General features: G+C 39.8%; 1 protein-coding gene across 2 annotated transcripts in view; it reads left to right on the top strand.

The window, feature by feature from the left end:
- Positions 1–18,347, top strand: part of TM7SF3 (transmembrane 7 superfamily member 3) — a 36,169-nt gene that overhangs the window by 10,226 nt on the left and 7,596 nt on the right. The window contains exons 2-9 of one of the 2 annotated variants that reach the window (XM_008515835.2): positions 301–455; positions 3,488–3,638; positions 6,383–6,503; positions 7,257–7,428; positions 10,676–10,853; positions 16,105–16,191; positions 17,489–17,569; positions 18,126–18,278. In XM_008515835.2, the coding sequence (XP_008514057.2) occupies positions 301–455; positions 3,488–3,638; positions 6,383–6,503; positions 7,257–7,428; positions 10,676–10,853; positions 16,105–16,191; positions 17,489–17,569; positions 18,126–18,278 (1,098 nt within the window). The remainder of the gene's footprint in view (positions 1–300; positions 456–3,487; positions 3,639–6,382; positions 6,504–7,256; positions 7,429–10,675; positions 10,854–16,104; positions 16,192–17,488; positions 17,570–18,125; positions 18,279–18,347) is intronic. The other variant, XM_070620856.1, reaches the window with a different exon arrangement.

Raw genomic sequence — 18,347 nt, 5'->3', positions numbered from 1 at the left:
GGGAGCCGAGCACCTTGAGAGTCGGCAGCACTTCAAGTATTGTTCACATCTTTTGAAATACCTTTTCTCCATTTTAGGTCTGGGTTCCACCACTTGCTAGCTGAGTCACCCTGAGTGGGGCGCTTCACCTCTTTAAGCTTAATTGTCCTCATCAGTGAAACGGGGACAGTAATAATAATATTTATCTCAGCGAGTTTTTCTGAGGATTAAGTTAATAGTATGTGTTCATTTATGTATGCGATTTCTACAAACTGCTATTAGAAGTACAAATGTTACAATGAAATGTGTCTGCCATTGTAGGTCTTCTTGAATTTTCTATGGGGACATTTAGATACTTCGAGCTCAACAGGCCCTTTCCAGAGGAAGCTATTTTACGTCATATTTCCAGCAATGTGACTTTTCTTATTTTCCAAATACACTCCCAGTATCAGAATACAACAATTTCTTTTTCTAAGGTAAGTACAAAGAATTATTTCCATAAAAACTGTTCTCATATTTGGGGGTCTTGTATTTAGTATAAATATTAGAATTTGATGTCTCTTGATGTTTGACTTCATGTCTTAAATTAAAAATCAAGATTGGGGCCTGTCAGGTTAGTGATGGAGAGTGGCTAGGCGGTGAGTATCTCAGGCCTTTCTGGAGTCTGGTGACACCTGACTGAAAGAGGTGACATGTGACTGGTGATAGAGGGCTGAGCATTCAGGGAGGGTGACCGGTACCGAGTGTCTCTGCAGTTAAATTTTCCTCATGATTTCCCACCTTTTTTTCCTACTCTACTGGGTCCTTAATGGGTTTTACCTAAGAATACATTTTAATAGTTTTCCATTGTTGTTCCAGCCATTTAAGTGTTGAAGTTTACTAAAATCCCCACACAGTCAACTTTATTCTTCAGAGTCTCGTGGAAACAAAAGAATCCTAACATTCTGTTCATCCAGCCCAGGGCTATGCCTCCAGCAGCAGTTAGGACCCTACAGAGATCTTCACTAAAACCCTTAACCTCAGCCTCAGCTTTGGGAAGTTTTTCAGATACTCTGGGTTAGTTTAAGCTATTAAGGACCTGCTGTTTATGTTAAACTTTTACAAGTTTGTTTATATTTAGCCAGTATGACCCTTTGGACTAATAAATGAATTTAACTCTATGAAGTTGTACTTTTATTTGTCCTAATCCTAGCTTAGAATATTCTGGAATTTGCTAAACAAAGCTGTCTAAATCCAGTTCTTATATATATATATATGTATAAATATATATATGTAAGTCTATATATATATTTTTTTGGGGGGGTGTTGTTTTTTTTTTTTTGGTGAGGAAGATTGGCCCTGAACTAACATCCATTGCCAATCTTCTTCTTTTTGCTTGAGGAAGATTGTCCCTGCACAAACATCTGTGTCAGTCTTCCTCTATTTTGTATATGGGATGCTGCCACAGCATGGTTTGATGAATGCTGTGTAGGTCCGCGTCCAGGATCCGAACCTGCAAACCTTGGGCTCCCAAATTGGAGCATGCAAACCTAACCACTACACCACCAGGCTGGCCCCCCAATTCTTATATATTTTATAGGCATTGGTCATAATATCTTTCAAACTAAGTATTTTGTATTTTTTTATTCCTGCCTTCCTGCCCCTAGCATGAAGGTTTTGAAATTATGTGTGGGTGTGAGTGTGGATGTGTGGTAGTTTAATAGACTAGAAATAGAAGAGTTCAACCAAAGAAAAGAGAAAGGAATCAATTCTGTTAGTTGAAGAGACAACAGTGCCTTTGACCCCTATATTGATTTTTGCCCGAGTTCTTTGCAGACAGTGCAGAAATCAAAGCATGTTAAATTTTATAACTTGGTTAGAGGGAAGAAACAGGCCAGTTCCTCAAAGGAAGCCAAGTTTTTTCTGGCACTAAATTCAAAAGGAATCTTCCTATTCAGGCCCTTACCTAGGAGACATAGGAAAATGGCACATAGACGATTTCCTTCTTAATAACATCGCAGCAAAGACAACATTTGAAGGAAGAGAAAGGATGGGGAAAAAAGGCATTTATATTTATTGCAGGCGTATGATGTGCTAGACCAGTGGTGCTTAAGCTCCTGGGGACATCTGCTGAAATCTCTGGACTCTCTGTCTGGCAAAATGGATGTATATATTTGTATAATTTCGTAGGAACCTCTGGACACTCAATGGGCCTCTTCGGCCCCTTGTTAGAAACCCCTGTGTTTGGTTTTCCAGGGAGTTAATTTACTTCTTATGACAGCTCAACACAGTACTTGCAATGCCCATTTTACATCTGAGGAAGCGGAGCTTGGATACAGGGATGTCAGCGTAGCTAATGTGACAGAAGTGGTCTGGATGAACAGCATCTTGGGCCTCAGTTTTCGCGTGGAAAGGATCTTAGTTATCCTTAATTATAGTAATGTTTCTTTCTTGGACTGCCTTTGGTTCTCACTGTATTTATGGGAAGATGGCAACCAGAACTGCACACAGCTCTAGAAATGAGTGGCCTGTGTGAAGAGAACTGCTTCTGTCCCCTGTGCCCAACCTGAGGCACTGTGGCACTTTGGATTTTTGGGGTCATCATGGCACTTGGTTCTTTGAAGCTGTCGACTCTCTATTTGTTCATTAGTATTTGGGTCGTTCTCCCTATGCTTGTCAAAGTGAAACCCAACTGGCACTTTTTTCTTCTCATTTCCTTAGTTTGAAGAAAACACTCTGGATCTGTTACTTTTTAACTTTGCATTTTATTATCCAAAAAGCATTCCAAGCAGGTAGGGGTGGGGGATGGTAGAGTGGAGAAAGGTCAGGAAGGGTCAGAGAGAAACGCAGAGTGGGTGATATGTGTGTTCACCATCTGGTTGTGCTGATGGTTTCACAGGGGTCTACATATGTCAAAACTTCTCCAACAGTGCGCTTTACGCGTGGTTTATAATGTGTCAACTCCAGCGGTTAAGTGTGCACGTTGCACTTCGGCGGCCCTGGGTTCGCCGGGTCAAATCCCGGGTGCAGACATGGCACTGCTTGGCAAACCATGCTGTGGCAGGCGTCCCACATATAAAGTAGAGGAAGATGGGCTTGGATGTTAGCTCAGGACCAGTCTTACTCAGCAAAAAGAGGAGGATTGGCAGATGTTAGCTCAGGGCTAGTCTTCCTCAAAAAAAACACAAACTTTGCAAAAACTGAACTGCTTGGGAGCAGGGCTCATGTTTTTCTCTTGGTAGTCTTAGTATTTGAAGTAATAAACCTTAATTTGGGGAGAATTGAAAAGCTTAGGGATTTCCCTGTGCATCTGACGTTCCTGATCAAAGATCATATATTTTAAATAGTTCTGTGTGTATGTGGGCACCTGCACATGGAGGTGAAAAGAATTCTTTAATTATCTAAGGAATGTCTGGGTTTTTTGCTATTTGTTTTGAGAAGATTTGGAATAGGGTGTGCATACTAGAGCAACTCTGCAGTAAATATTTTGCTCAACTCCCTATTCATGATGACTCTTTTCCTACTGCAGACTCCCTTGCCCAATACTTCGGGAACAGGCACTGACAAAGGGCTGGTTTTCATTCTTAGACCAGAGCAGAGTATGTGCACTTGGTACTTGGAGACCTTAGATGCTGAACCTGTGCAAAATGTGGCCATCCCACTCTCCTACTCAGGAAGAGGTAACCCTTCTGTCTTGGGCACCCTGTTACTCTCCAGAATGTGGGACTTGTTTATGAAAATTTAGGGAAAACTATAATCCTATTGAAAGTGTATTACAAGTACAATTTATTGCATCAGAAAAGTTTTACTAGCAAGGGAGCCAGAGATTTAGCACGATGATTAAATAGCCCAGTTAGGGAGTAGGAAAATAGTTTATTCATTTGAAAAACACTTAAGGAGTCCTTGGAGAAGCAGTAACAGAGAGGCAAGACTTAGTCCTTAACATTTTAGTTGGTTATTCTAGGCAGAGGAGGCAGTAAGTTTCCCATCATGGAGGCATGGGAAAAGAATGGAGTGTTTGGAGTAGTGGATGTGGGTGGAACCAGAGTGTGAAATACCTCGTATACAATTTGAGGTTTGCGTTCTATCCTGAGGTTGGTTCTGAGGAAGCGTAGAGTTTTTGAGCAGAGGAATGATGTGATGCATTTCATCTCTTACAAAGGTAACTCTAGAAGCAGTGTGGAGAGTGGATGGGAGAGGGCATGGCAGAGTCAGGACTCAGCACGCAATGGAGGGCTCAAAGTGCGAAGTGAGGATCTGAACAGAGGCCACGAGAGGAGAGATAGAGAAGAGGGGCTGGAGTCGAGATATTTGGAGGGTAGAATTGGTAAGACGTAATGACTACTAGTTCTGGATTATAAGAGAGGGGAGAATAGGCTTCCCATTTGGACAGCTGGAAGATAGTGATACAAAATAGGCATGGAGATGGGGTGTTGTAACGCTGGCTGGTTGGGGGTTTGGGGTGGAGTAGATGGTGACTTCAGTTTGGGTCACAGTGAATCTGAGACCCTGGATGGAAATGCACAGTAGGCAGTTTAAAATAAGGGCCTGGAGTAGAGAGGTAAGGTTAGCTATCCGACTAAATAGCTGTTACTAAAAGCAACGAAGTGAGTGAGATTGTTCAGACGTGTTTATAGATTTAGGGGGGAAAATAACAGCAGATACTGTCCTAGTGCTCCCCACATTCCAGGCACTGTTTCTGGGGGATGCTAACTGCTGAGGGATGAGCATAAGAGTAAGGAGTGGTCAGGGAGGTCAGAGAAGAGCCTGGAGGTTCTGCCTAAGAAGGAGTGGTGAAAGACACTGCAGAGAGGTCAGGAGAAGGGACTGAAAGTGTCCATGTGATGGCGCAATTAGGAGTCAGTGGTGGCCTTTAATGAGAGTCATTTTAGAGACGCAATAGGGATGAAAACTAGATTACGGTGATTGAGGTGTGAAGGTGAAGTGAGAAGGTTTAGACTACTCTTCAAGTTTGGTGGTGAGGGGAAGGAGAGGGAGCGATAGCTAGTAAAGGAGGTAGAATCCAAGAAGGGACTGGAGTTGAGGAAAGAAAACATTATCTGTGGCAAAAGGGTAATTACTTGATTAAAAAAACCATAGACTTCAAGCTTCCATCAAGGACAGCGTACAAAGAAAAATTACGAACAGTGGAGCTTCAGTTACAATACGTATCATTTTCTCAGGTGTGGTAAATATTTGTAAAGGCAGCAAAAGAGTATGGAAGAAGAGCACAGAATTTTGAGGAAGATTCTACATGATTTTGAAATATACATGTGCACCGGGTATCTCCATTCCAAATCTGGCAAGGGGAGACCAAACCGCTAGAATTCCAACAATTTATGGAAACTAAGACCAACTGTGGGAATGATTTGATGAGTGTATGAAATTGAGATCTTATAAATCTTTAAATTGGTTTACCTTGTTCTGTCTTATCTCAGCCTGTCCACTTGAGTCCACCATATGTAGCTCTTCATATGGAGTTGAACTAATGTTAAGTGACTTCTTTAAGTTTTGCCATGCTTAAAAGTCACTAATAGGATTCCTAATAAAAGAGGAGCTGTTTTAGCCACATTATTAATGTAAATTAAATACCCCAAATTTATTTTGTGTTTAGTTAAAACACCCAAATGCTATTCCCGTACATGGTCTTGGGTTTCTTGAGGTCTTTTATTTTTACTCTTTTATATATACACAAAGACTCTTCCAGCAGTGAAGATGACACCATCTTTCTCCCTGTTGAAAGAAGCATGGGAAAAGTGGACACCCCTTCCTCTATCACCCAGAGAGTTCCTTTTCTCTTTGGCAGCGTTTTTTTCCTCTGTCCCTGGGTTCTTAAGCTCTTTTGTGGGGTCATGGACCCCAAATATCTAATAAAAACTTCTCTCCCTAGGGGCATACACAAGTTCAGCATTTGGCATACAATTTTAGGGTGTTCATGGAGGCCCTGAAACCCATTCTTGGACCCCAGCTTAAGAATCTCCCTCTCTCTTGTGATCTTGTCACTCTGTAGCAGAGGCTGGCAAACTACAGCCTATGAGCGGAATCCAGCTTGCTGCCTGTTTTGTGTGTGGTCTCATTGGAACACAGCCATGCCCATCTGCTTACCTATTGTCTAAGGCTGCTTTCCTGCCATGCGGGCGGGGTGGAGTAGTTGCCACAGACACCTTCAGTCCTGCAAGGCCTAAAATATTCACCATCTGGCCCTTTGCAGAAAGGGTTTGCTGACCCCTGTTCAGGAGCCTTTAACCTCAGTGAACTTTAGTCTCTTTAACCTCAGTTCATGAGGTAGAATAATAAACCAGAAGCTCTGTATTTATTTAACTTCTGTATGGGAAGTTCTTGTAAGAATAGAGTTCTGTTTTTCTGGGTATGATTTAAATCTATAAGAATTGTCTGTCGAGTAACTTCTTTATGTTTCATCCAGATCCTATCCCTGGAGGCTGTAATTTGGAGTTTGATTTAGACATTGATCCTAATATTTACTTGGAGTATAATTTCTTTGAAACAACTATCAAATTTGCCCCAGCAAACCTAGGCTACGCGAGGTATGTCGACCTCTTATCTCCTAAAACTGCTTTTTTTTAGGACGCGCATGACTGCTATTGTGTGAACTCTCTCAAAATCCATAGTTCTTCTTAGTAAAATTGAGTGGCTTATTTTTTTTTGGAATGGAAGTAATTTAAACATTGTTACTAATAGTCGAGCTGTCATTTACAGTTAATATTGTTTTCCTGCATTCTTATAAAGAGCCAGATGTCGAGTCTTTGTTATGAACTTAGAAATACCTCTTAGCTTCTGGAGTTTTAAATATAGAAAACATTCTGGAGCCGTGAAGCACCCTTTTATTTTTGTAAAGATTTTATTATTTGAATTAAGACTCTGCCTTAGTTTCTACTTTAATAGTAATGATAACTAACATTTAAGCAACATTTGAATGCCCACGTATGCATTATCCACCGTGCGGACTGCTGTATGCTGTTTTGTCATTTAATCCTAATAATTTTATGAAGAAGGGGCAATTGTTCTTATTTACAGAGAGATTCCCTACCGGTTATTGAGATTAAGTGACTTGCCCACAGATGCACAGCTAACAAATGGTGAAGCTGGCATTTGAGTCTAGGCCTGACTGACATCAACATCCGGTTATTTAACCATACTGCCCCTCAGTGTGTGGCTTTTACGATAGTGCCAAAATTGAATTCGTTGTTGCAGAAGTTGCAATTTGAGTTTTTTGTTCCGTTTTGTAGATGGAACTTGTATCACAAGAGATTGATACTCATTTTTGTTGTTGATTCTAGAGGTACAGATCCTCCACCATGTGACGTTGGGACGGGCCGGGACTCTAGGTGGAGGTTGCAGTATGATGTCTATCAGTATTTCCTGCCCGAGAATGACCTCACTGAGGAGGGGTTGCTACAGCATCTGCAGAGGATGGCCGAAGTGCCTCAGGTGATGGCCAATGCTATCAAGGTAAATTGGATTCTCGTGGTTTGTGTGGCCAGCTTCTGACACCTTTATAACAGTTGAGAAGGGGAGAAGCTACCAGGAGCTTCTTCCTTATTGTTTTCTTGATCTTTCTGGGATTATCTCTTTATTCTCTTTTATTTTGTTGTCATCTTGAGAGTCTTTGCTAGTGATAACCCAAAGTGATGTTGGCCTTTGAAGAGAGGTGTGTAAATTGTTATGTTTTAGTCACAGCCACATCTAACACCTGGTAATCTTGGATGGAAGTGGGTGGTAATTTCCATGTACTCCCATAGCTATTAAACACTTTTGGCAAGTATAAAGGTTATAGTGTTTTGAGAAATAATCAGAAACTGTTTAAGGATTTACTCATTGGCATTAATATTTAAACCCAAACTCAAAGTCTCTAACTTGGAGCAAAAGTTTTCTCTGAGCTTTTGAATCCCTGTAAACTCTTGCTACTCCACGTGTGGGCTATGGGCCAGCAGCTTTGGCATCACCTGGAAGTTTGTTAGAGTTGCAGACTTAGGCTCCACCAAGACCTACTGAATCAGAATTTGCGTTTGATAAATTCCCCAGGTGATTCCTATGCATCTTAAAATTTGAGACTCACTGCTGTAGATTACTTTTGTGGAGGGGAAGATTTTATCTTTGTGTCTTGAAATGTGCCTGATGGCAGTCTAATATACCAGGTCCTCCTTCAGTCTGATGGTTAATGAGTAGAGTTTTTCTGGACTGTTCTGATTCTTCCCAGAAGGTCGAGAGATCACCAGATTATGTAGAAGGAAGGGATTAAAACGGGGCATAGGTGATTAGCCTATATGTATCTCAGAGCAGGATCTCATTTTGTTGCTGTGTCACCCAAGATGTCATTGCCCCATGCTGAGAGGAAGCCCTGTACAAGAAAACTCATTGTGCTTATTCACAAATTAGGAGGCTCTGTTGGAAAAGTTGTCAGTTGCCTTTTCAGATAGGAAATTTTCAAGACCATTTTTATTCTCATGGAGAATATAAGATCTCATATAACAGGGTCTTTTTAGGTTACTTTTTAAACTTTTAGTTAAGAGTTAGAATGTTGGTGTGCCAGAAGGCAAGGAAACCCGCACTGACTGATGATAGGGTGTCGGAAAGACTCTGGAGCCTGTTCGAAGAGGCTCGCACTGGCCCACTTTGGGACAATTCAGTCGTTAAAAAGAATAATGATTGATTGTAAGTGTTGAATAAATAAAAACAAGTCTATACTAATACCAAAAAAAAAAGTAAAAGAAAACTCCTCAGCTGCTACCAATGGAAGAGATTCATACCAAATTACTCTGAAAATTGATAAAGGCAAGGAATTTGCCCTGCCTTTTTTAAAGAACTGTAATTCAGCTCCAGTTGATGAGAGAAGGCTTTTTTTAACCAAAGAATGCCAGCTAATAAATGTAGGAGAAATTATAGAATTAGAAAATCACCCTTTTGTGACCCTCAGTGAAATAATTCAGGCAAGGATCATCAGGTGAAAGATTTTCGGGGGACAGGATATTCCCAGGATGCCCAAAGAGCATCGTCAGGTTAATTCTAACTGTAAAGGGAAAACTACTTTTCGAGTGGAGTAATCTGATGGTCTCTACCGTATCCGTGTGGTCAAAGCTATCTTCATTGATAGCGGGTCAGCCTGCACTATGTGCTCATGGGAATGCGGTCTGATATTATCACCGTCACCTATGGGGTATTCTAACAAGACACGTTTAACCTGAATTCAGTCTGAGTTCCTGTTTACGGGAAATACAAGGGATAAAAGTACAATTTAGGCATCTTGAGCGCAAAATCCAGATTGTGGAATATTCTGTAAGACAACTGCTTTTAATCTCTAAAGAAGTCATTGGGTCGGTGGGAGAGGGTGTTGAGGACTGTTCTAGGTTAAAGAGATTAGAGATAAACCCTATGCGTGTAACTTGGTAGGATCTCAGTTAAGGGGGAGAAAAGCTATAAAAGCCACTTGGGAAAATCTTAATGTGGGCTGTGTATTATATGGTAAAAATTATTAATTTTGTCAGGTGAGCTAAGGTATTGTGGGTATATAGGAGAATATGCTTATACTTAGTGCCTTGCTCCTCAAAGTGTGGTAGATGAGCACGTAGCGTTGGCATCACCTGAGAGATTGTTAGAAAAGCAGAATCTTGGGTGCCTCCTCTGACCGACAGAATCAGGGTCTGAATTTTAACAAGCTCACCCAGTGGTTCATGGGCACATTAAGTTTGAGAAACACTGTTTTACGACATATATGCTGAAGTATTTAGAAATGAAATGTCATGATTATCTGTAACTTAAAAATGGTTCAGCAGGAAAAATAGGGCAGTGAGGAGAAGGCGGGAGGGGTAGAAAAGCAAATATGGTAACATATTCACAATCGTCACATCTAAGTGGTGGTATGTAGCTTATTCATTGTATTATTCTTTCAACATCTCTTTAAGGTTGAACATTTTGTAATAGAAACTTGGCAGAGTAGGAGATAATGTTAATGTTTTGTTGAACTTGTGCAATCCTTTGTCCAGAAAACATACTGTGGAAAGCTAAGCAATATTTTTAAACAGCAGAAGTCTTCTAAAAGTCTCATAATTATTTACTCCTGAAACTCTAATAATTAATTTTCTCCCTTCTATTAGTAGGAACGTATCTGTGTATTATGGCTGTATAGGGCTTTTGTTTCTCCTATTAAATGTATCACCTATCTGAAAAACAACCTTTAAAAGGGAATTTTTGGAGTTAAGGATTACTGCATAATGATGTTTTCTTATTTCAGAGCCTGTTAGACAAAATAAGTGGGTCCTCTCTATGAGATGTTAACAGATTTTGTCTACGTCAGCTCTGTAGCTAGCAATAGTAGCTGACATTTTTTGAACACTTCCTTTGTGCTGCGTAAAACTAGTGTGCAAGATAAATAAGATTCCTGCCCTTAGGTTGTTTACAGTATAGCAGATGATAAAATATTTTTTTTTTTGCTTTGTTCTAACTAGCATTGACATGTTACTTACATCATATTTTACTTAAATTACTTAAAAACTTTGGAAGCATTTTGTGTAAGAACTTGTTTATATTAGTCCATACAAACTGTAGAACAATCTTTTGCCAAAGCTAAATGGGTTGGTCTATATTTTAAACAAGAATTATAATGTAGTAGTACAATTTAATATCCCATGTAGGTGGGATTATAATAGGATAGCTTTTTTTTGTAATCTAAACATGAATCATGCTTTGTTTTTGGCTTCAGGTGGTTACCCTAACAGCTAATGATAAGACAAGTGTTTCCTTCTCCTCCCTCCGGGGACAAGGTGTCATTTATAATGTCATTGTCTGGGACCCATTTCTAAATACATCTGCTGCTTATGTTCCGGCTCACACTTACGCTTGCAGCTTTGAGGAAACGGAGGGAAATTGTTCTTCCCTTGGTGAGTATGTGGATTTAGACTTTGCAAGTTTTTTCTTTGGCTTTGTAGATCTCTATCAGCTAATACAGAACTTGAGAATATGAAGAAATGCTTTTGTCTACTCTTCATTCATTCAACAAATGCCTTTTGAGCCCTGACATTATCCCACTGTCTGTTCTAGGCATTAGGATACAGCAGGGAACAAAACAGACAAAGTATCTGCCCTCCTGGAGCTTCTGTTTTAGTGGGAGAGATGCATTAGACAAGATAAATTTATAAAACCTACAATATGTGAGAGAGTGATGGGTGCTAAGAAGCAAAAATTAAGTAGGAAAGGAAGATGACAAATGGTAGTGAGAGAAGAACTTGAGATAGCCTGGCCAGGGAAGTCCTTGCTGGGAGGGTCACATTTGAGTAAAGACTCGAGGCAAGGCAGGGAGCCATGCACATGTCTGGGGGACCCGGGCAGCCAGTGCAAAGGCCCTCCGCTGGGAGCCTGCCTGCTGAATTTGAGGAAGTGCAGGGAGGACAGTGGCTGGAGGAGACTGAGGAAGGCGCGAGATGCTGGGGCCAGCAGCTCAGAGGCAGCCTTGTAGGTCATGGTATGGGTGTTAGCTTTTGTTTGGAGTGAAATGAATAGGCATTGGAGGGTTTCAGCAAATGGTGCTGTGATCTGACTTACATTTTAATGGGATCACTCTGGCTGCTTTTTTGAGAAAGGATGAGGGCAAATTGAGATTGTTGATGAGGAGGCCATTGTGGTAATCCAGGTGAGAGATGACTGTGGTTTGGATAGAATGGTGGCAGTGGAGGTGTTGAAAGATCATTCTGTGTGTGGGTGTGTTGAATATTTTATTTTGAAATAGTTTCATAGAAAAGATGGAAAAATAGTACAAAGAATTTCTGCATAATCTTCACCCAGGTTCCTCAAATGTTAGTTAATGTATTGCGCTGTTTCTTTTTTTGATGAGGAAGATTGGCACTGAGCTAACATCTGCTGCTAATCCTCCCCTTTTTGGCTTGAGGAAGATTGTCCCTGAGCTAATATCCGTGCAAATCTTCCTCTGTTTTGTATGTGGGATACTCCTACAGCATGGCTTGGTGAGTGGCAGGTAGGTCCGTGCAGCCTGTGCCACCGAAGTGGAGCATGCAACTTAACCACTATGCCTCTGGGCCAGCCCCTGCTGTTTGCTTTTTGTTCTCTCTCTCTTTCTATAGCTATAGCTATATATTTATATATGTGTGTGTGTATATATATATATATATATATATATATATATACACACATAACTCTTTTATTCTCTGAACCATTTAAGAGTCAGTTGCAGACATAAACACCTTTTTGTCCTCAAATAATTCTATTTCCCTACATAAAGTAGTAAAATTATCAAAATCAACAATGATACAGTCCTATTGTTTAATCTACAGATCAAATTTCACTAATTATTCCATTAATGTCTTTTATAAGCAAAAAAAGATGTTTTTTTCCTTGTTCAGGGTCCACTTGAGGATCACACATTGCATTTAACTGGCATGTCTCTTTAGCCTTCTATAATCTGAAAAAAACGCCTCAATCTGTTTCTGTCTTGTAAGACCTTGACCTTTTTTTTTTTTTAGGAATATGAGCTATTTATTTTTTGAGAATGTCCTCAATTTGAGTTTGTCTGATATTTCTTCATGGTTAAATTCAGATTATCCATTTTCAGCAGAAATATAAAAGAAATGGTGTTGTGTCTCTCTTAGGAGGTACCTGATAGTATCTATTTCTCCCATTACTGGTGGTAGTAACCTTGATTACTTGGTTAGTGGTGTCTGCCACTAACCATTGTAAAGTAACTATTTTTCCTTTTAAGTGTCTTTTGGGGAGATATTTTGAGTCCCCTTCTCAAACTCTCACTTGCTGGTTTTAGCATCCCGTGATCTTTCTTTCCCTGAAACATTTATGATTAGGTGGTTGCCAAATGACATTTTTCTAATTTCGTCATTCCTTTTATGTTTATTAGTCGGTATTCTGTGGTAAGGAAGAGTTTTCCTTTCTCCCCTATTTATTTAGTCGTGTATTTATTTATATACATGAACCCATGGATTCTTATTTAATTCTCTGGATTATAATCCGTCACTATCATTATATTTTCATGTTCAGATTGTCCCAGACTTAGCCAATGAGTGGTTGCTTGTATTTTGAAATAGAGCCAGTAGTATTTGCTGGTGGATTGATATGGGGTTTGAGAGAAGGGGATGTAAATGATAATGCTGTTTTTGCGCAACGACAGAGAGAGAGAGAGAGAGAACACACGAGAGCGAGAGAGTGAGCTGCCATTCACTGAGGTAGGAGAAACTGTCAGAGGAGCAGATTCGGGAGGACATTTCACGAGTTCAGTTTTGGACACGTTCAATTTAAGAGTCCTGTTTAACGTTCCAGCGGAGATGTTGAACTGACAGCTGGTCATGCGTAGACTGGAATTCAGGGGTGAGGTCTAGGCTGGAGATTACCTTGGAAATCATCAGATTAACTAGATGGCATTTAAGACCATGGACTGGATGCTATCACCTGTGGAGTGAGTATGTAGAAATGGGAGGAGGTCCAAGTACGGAGCCCTGGGTGCTCCAGTGTTTAGAGGTCAGGAAAGTGAAGATTCCACCAAGGAGACTGAGAAGGAGCAGCCAGAGTGGTAAAGGAAAGTGAGTGTTTTTGAAGCTCGAGGAAGAAAGTGATCAACTGTGTCCAATGCTGCTGGTAGGTCAGCTAAGAAAGAGTCTGAAAAATGACCATTGGGTTTAGCAAACACGGAGGTCATTGGTGCCCATGAGAGCTGTTTCAGAGGAGCAGTGGGGTAAGAGCCTGACTGGAGCATGTTCAAGGACAAATAGGAGGAAAGAAATTGAAGAGCTCAAATAGCTCTTTCAAGGAGTTTTGCTCTGCAGAATGAAGTCTATCAGTTGAGTTGGAGCCAGGGATTAGGGTTCCTTCTCCTCTGCTGAGGCTGTATCCCACCCAGTCTTCCACTGCCACACTCCAGATCCTTGAGAGGGACAATGCAAGAGACCCGGGCGGATATATGAGTTCTGTGCTTTTCACTGATAGACTGAATCTTGTCTAGGTTCCTGCATTCTCTTTCCCTTGAAGCCTCTGCACCAGAGCCCCCCTAATCAGAAAGCCCCAGGGCCCTGTCTTTCCATGTTGCCTGAGGAGAAGGAAAGCTCTGATCCTATTGTTCCTCCAACTCGAAGTTGAACCCCGCTTGTGATGGTGGTCCTATTGTTGCTTTCATTTTCAAGCTTGGCGCACACGAGGATGCCTTTCCTGAGCTGGCGGAAGGGAGGATGTATCCACATTGCCTTTTAAGTAAAACCCTTGACCTATGCACCGTAACCCATAATGATGCTATGATGATTAAAGGCACCCTGAACTTTGGCTCTCTTCTGTCCTCCCATTCCATTTGCCCCTTTGTCTTCATTGCCCCTGAAAGTGACTGCTTATTTCATCTCTTGTTGTCTCTAGATTCTACTTCTTATGAAACCTTCTCTACTCTCTGATTTTATTTGTGTAATTTTTTCTCTCCTTTCCTGGTACTGTGATAAGAGATTCTATTTAGTTCCTCTCTGCTATCTAATATCGTGGCAGAATATCTGTGTGTGTCAGTTTTTATTGGGTGGGAAGACCTTGCTATCTTGGTGATTGTACCTGCTGGAAACTTCCCCTAAATTTTCATTTGAAAAAAATGATCTCAGCGAACTTCATGTTTTTGGTATAAAGATTGAATTATAGAACAGCAATCAACCACAGGTCTGAAATAAGCAGAATGTGACTTTTTATCTTTTGTTTCATCTTCCTTTTGGGCTTTTCGTTCTCAGAAAAGCTGATGTGTAGGTATCTATTATGCCCTGCAAATTCTTATCTTCTGTCTTGTGTTTCTTATTTAAATGTAGGTCTTCATAGTGTCTCCATTTGAGCTCTCTTCATTATTTTATGTGTTTTGATTTGTGGTAGATTTGTAATATTTTTCACATGAGATTGTATAGCTGTTTTGGTTTTGTTTTTAGCTTAGGGATTATGTTCTTGTGCTTATCTCAAAGCAGTCATGATGGTGGTGAATTTCGTGAGCAGGTTTTTCTTTTCAATAAGCTGTATCTTTCAAATCATTTATTCAGTTTATGCCTATTAAGGATCGTGGGTATTGGGACTCTGCCATCATGAAGCATATTGTGCTTTACTGTTCGTTATAATGCTACATTTTTCCCCAAAGCAAGGTGTGTGATGAAGATTGGTAGTAATTTGTTCATGTTTGACTTATGGCATGATAACATGTCCTTTTATTTTAATGTGAGTTTTGGTTAAAGCTTTGTATTATGGTTAAATTTGTTAATTTATGTTAAATTTGTTAATATGTTAAATATTAATATATATGTTAATATAATAAATATGTTAAATATGTTAAATTTGTATTTGGTTAAAACTATGTATTATTCATTGAACTCATGTACCAGTTATCTGGCCTTAACCATTTTGATTCAAGGCCATTATGTTGTTTCAGCTGTACACCCACCTGCATTTCTGCCTCCCTCCCCTCTTTTCTCACTGTATTTTTTTAAAGCAAATTCGTGGCCATCATTTTGCTCACAAAATTTCAGTATATATATATGTGTGTATATAAATCTTAAAGATAAGCACTATTTTTTAGAAAATATAGCCACAGTGTCATCAACACAAATTTCAGTTAAAAATATTGAAGGTAATTCCTTAATGGCATCAAATTAACGGCCTGTGTTTAGATTTCCTCAGTCACCCCAATTATTTTTCAGGTATTTTTGTTTGAATCAGGTTTGAGATGAGGTCTATACATTGTATTTAGTTGACGTGTCTTTTAAATCTCTTTTAATCCATAGTTCTCACTCCCTCTGCAGTTTATTGCAGTTTTTTCTTTTTTCTTGCAGTTTATTGGTGAATAAACAGAATTATTCATTTTAGGCACACTCTCCCTCTCCCCCATCCATCCCCCGGCCCCTGAATATGTCAGAGTGCTGTGTACCCCTATCAGGGAGCAGGAATTGCCTGGTTCCTCTTTCTGTTACAGCAGCAGCCATTGATATTCATTGTTCACAGAGAAGAATTCATTAGGGGTGGAAAGGGTACTTTAAAAATAAATTTATAACATGTATGTATGGAATCAATTATCAGTTCACTTTGCTTTTTTCGTGAAATTTTGTTCTATTAATTAAATTCAAAGTATCACATTGGATGCATTGTCCCCTAAATTTTCCTTCTTTCTAGGAAGAGTATCCTCCAAAGTGTTCTTCACTCTTTTTGCACTGCTTGGTCTCTTCATTTGTTTCTTTGGACACAGATTCTGGAAAACAGGTATTATGTCTGGTGTAGTTGTTATTTACATACCTCGTGGTGTTTTTTCTTAAATGCCTCTGGGGAATTTATGACCTGTCAGGAGAGTAAGCAACTGCTTATCTCCACCAGCTCCATAGATTTGTGGCTGGGTTCTTTTAGTAAAGATTCCACTTCGTTGCTCTGCATTTTTGCTTTTTCTCTTTTCTCAACCATGGAGTGCGACCTCCTCTTATTAAGAGGGGAATAAAATTTGGTTTGCACAGCAAACTTCTTCAGTTGCTAGATCAGCTAGTTGCCTAAAGATAACTGAGGTTAGAAAGCAGGATGTCGATGCAAAAATAGATTTTGGTGATGGTGATGGACGTGTTTTCATATAAATCAGGCTGCAGGGCTGTGATGTACAGTGAGATTGAATTGTCTGCTCAGTCCTGGGAGGTTCGGACGGCAAACAGTTTGCTCAGTGAAACCCCGTGGGGGGAGTAGAGCATAAATTATGCTCACTGAATTGATTTGAATTCTTTGGACTGCCTTTGATATAACTAATGTTTGCAATTACTAAAGAAATCCTTACTTAAGTCATTAACAAGGAGTGTAATGGAGCATCAAGGGAAGAGTGAATGTAATCCGGATCTCATAAAACTCTTGATTTAATAAATTGTGTGAAATAGTAACTCCTTTTCCTCCATTAATACTCTTTTTTTCTTGATTGAGAAGACAATATTGTGAGGAATATTTAATTCCTCCAAGTGTAGAATGATTCTATAACAAAGAGTTGAATTGTAGGCAACATCCCAAAGATATTACACGGTATTTTAATGGATGAAGACAATAGTTGATCCTAAAGAGGAAAGGATGAATTAAAAGAAGATATAAAAGTTACAATTTGCTTTGGAGTATTTTGTTATATTTTTTTACCTTTTAAATTTTATTTTTGCTCAAGTAACAAATTAAAATTTAGTGTGTAATTTCAGATCAGACACAATGACAGCAGTACTATTCTTGTTTTAAGAGGGAAGTATAAATATGTTAAAATGCGCTATGAAATTAACAATTAACAACAATTAAAATTGACCTATATACAAGAAAGTGTATCCTACAGTTAAGACTTTAATATTATCTCCATTTAATAATATTTACTCCCAATGACTTCTAAATTTTTCCTTTCTTGTAGATCACTGTTTCTGAATGCCCTAATTTATAAATTCTGAGAGCTTAAGCATGTATTTATAGATTAGATATTTACATTGCATTGTAGAAAAAATACCTAACCGTAGCCTGTGTTGTTTTTTTTCTTTTCCTGGTGGTTTGCTACTAGAATTATTCTTCATAGGCTTTATCTTCATGGGATTCTTCTTTTATGTACTGATTACAAGACTGACACCTATTAAGTATGATGGTGAGTGAAAATAATATGGTTTGATTGGATGTTCAAAAAGGAAGATGTTGTGTTTACATTCCACCTTTCCTTCTACAGTTTGACCAATATTGTGTGTGATATCCTATTATGTCTGTAAAATAATGGGCCACCTGAACTCTAAACATCTTTTCTAAACCACTCATTCAGGCCTTCTCTTCTGGATTTTTAATCTGCATGGTGAATTCCTTGGTACTTAGGGAAATGAAGGGCCATGTTGATTGTAAACATGTCCTTCCTTGTCACATTTAACAGAATGCTTGTCATGCCTTCTTCCTCAGCTCCACTTTATAGGTTGTGCCAAGCCACACCTGTCACTAGTCCTGGGAGGTTTAGCTCCCTGGCTAGTTTCCACATCTCAGACCGGGCCCTCCCTAGAGAGGGCCTCCCTGTGCTGGTTTCATGGCACCACTGAAGAGCCCTTGTGCCTAACCAACAGAAAGGCTAAGGCAGGCTCTGGTCATAGTACTCTGTGTCTAAAGCGTGTGGTCAGAAAAGCTGCCTCTGATCAAACAGCTCATCTTCTCCCTTTGTGCAGTTCGTCTGATTCTGACAGCCATCGCTGGAAGCGTTGGTGGGATTTTCTTGGTGGCTGCCTGGTGGCGATTTGGAATCCTGCTGCTCTGCATGCTGTGTGTTGGACTAGTGCTGGGCTTCCTCGTCTCATCAGTGACTTTTTTCACTCCACTGGGTAGGAGATGCGTAACTAATGTTTTGTGTGTTCAGTTCATTGTTTGAAAGACCTTAATTGGGGTCTCTT

The sequence above is a fragment of the Equus przewalskii genome, chromosome 5 (assembly GCF_037783145.1).
Source record: "Equus przewalskii isolate Varuska chromosome 5, EquPr2, whole genome shotgun sequence".
NCBI classification, from domain to species: domain Eukaryota; kingdom Metazoa; phylum Chordata; class Mammalia; order Perissodactyla; family Equidae; genus Equus; species Equus przewalskii.
Note: the sequence above shows the minus strand (reverse complement) of the source record. Positions and strands in the feature narration are given on the sequence as shown.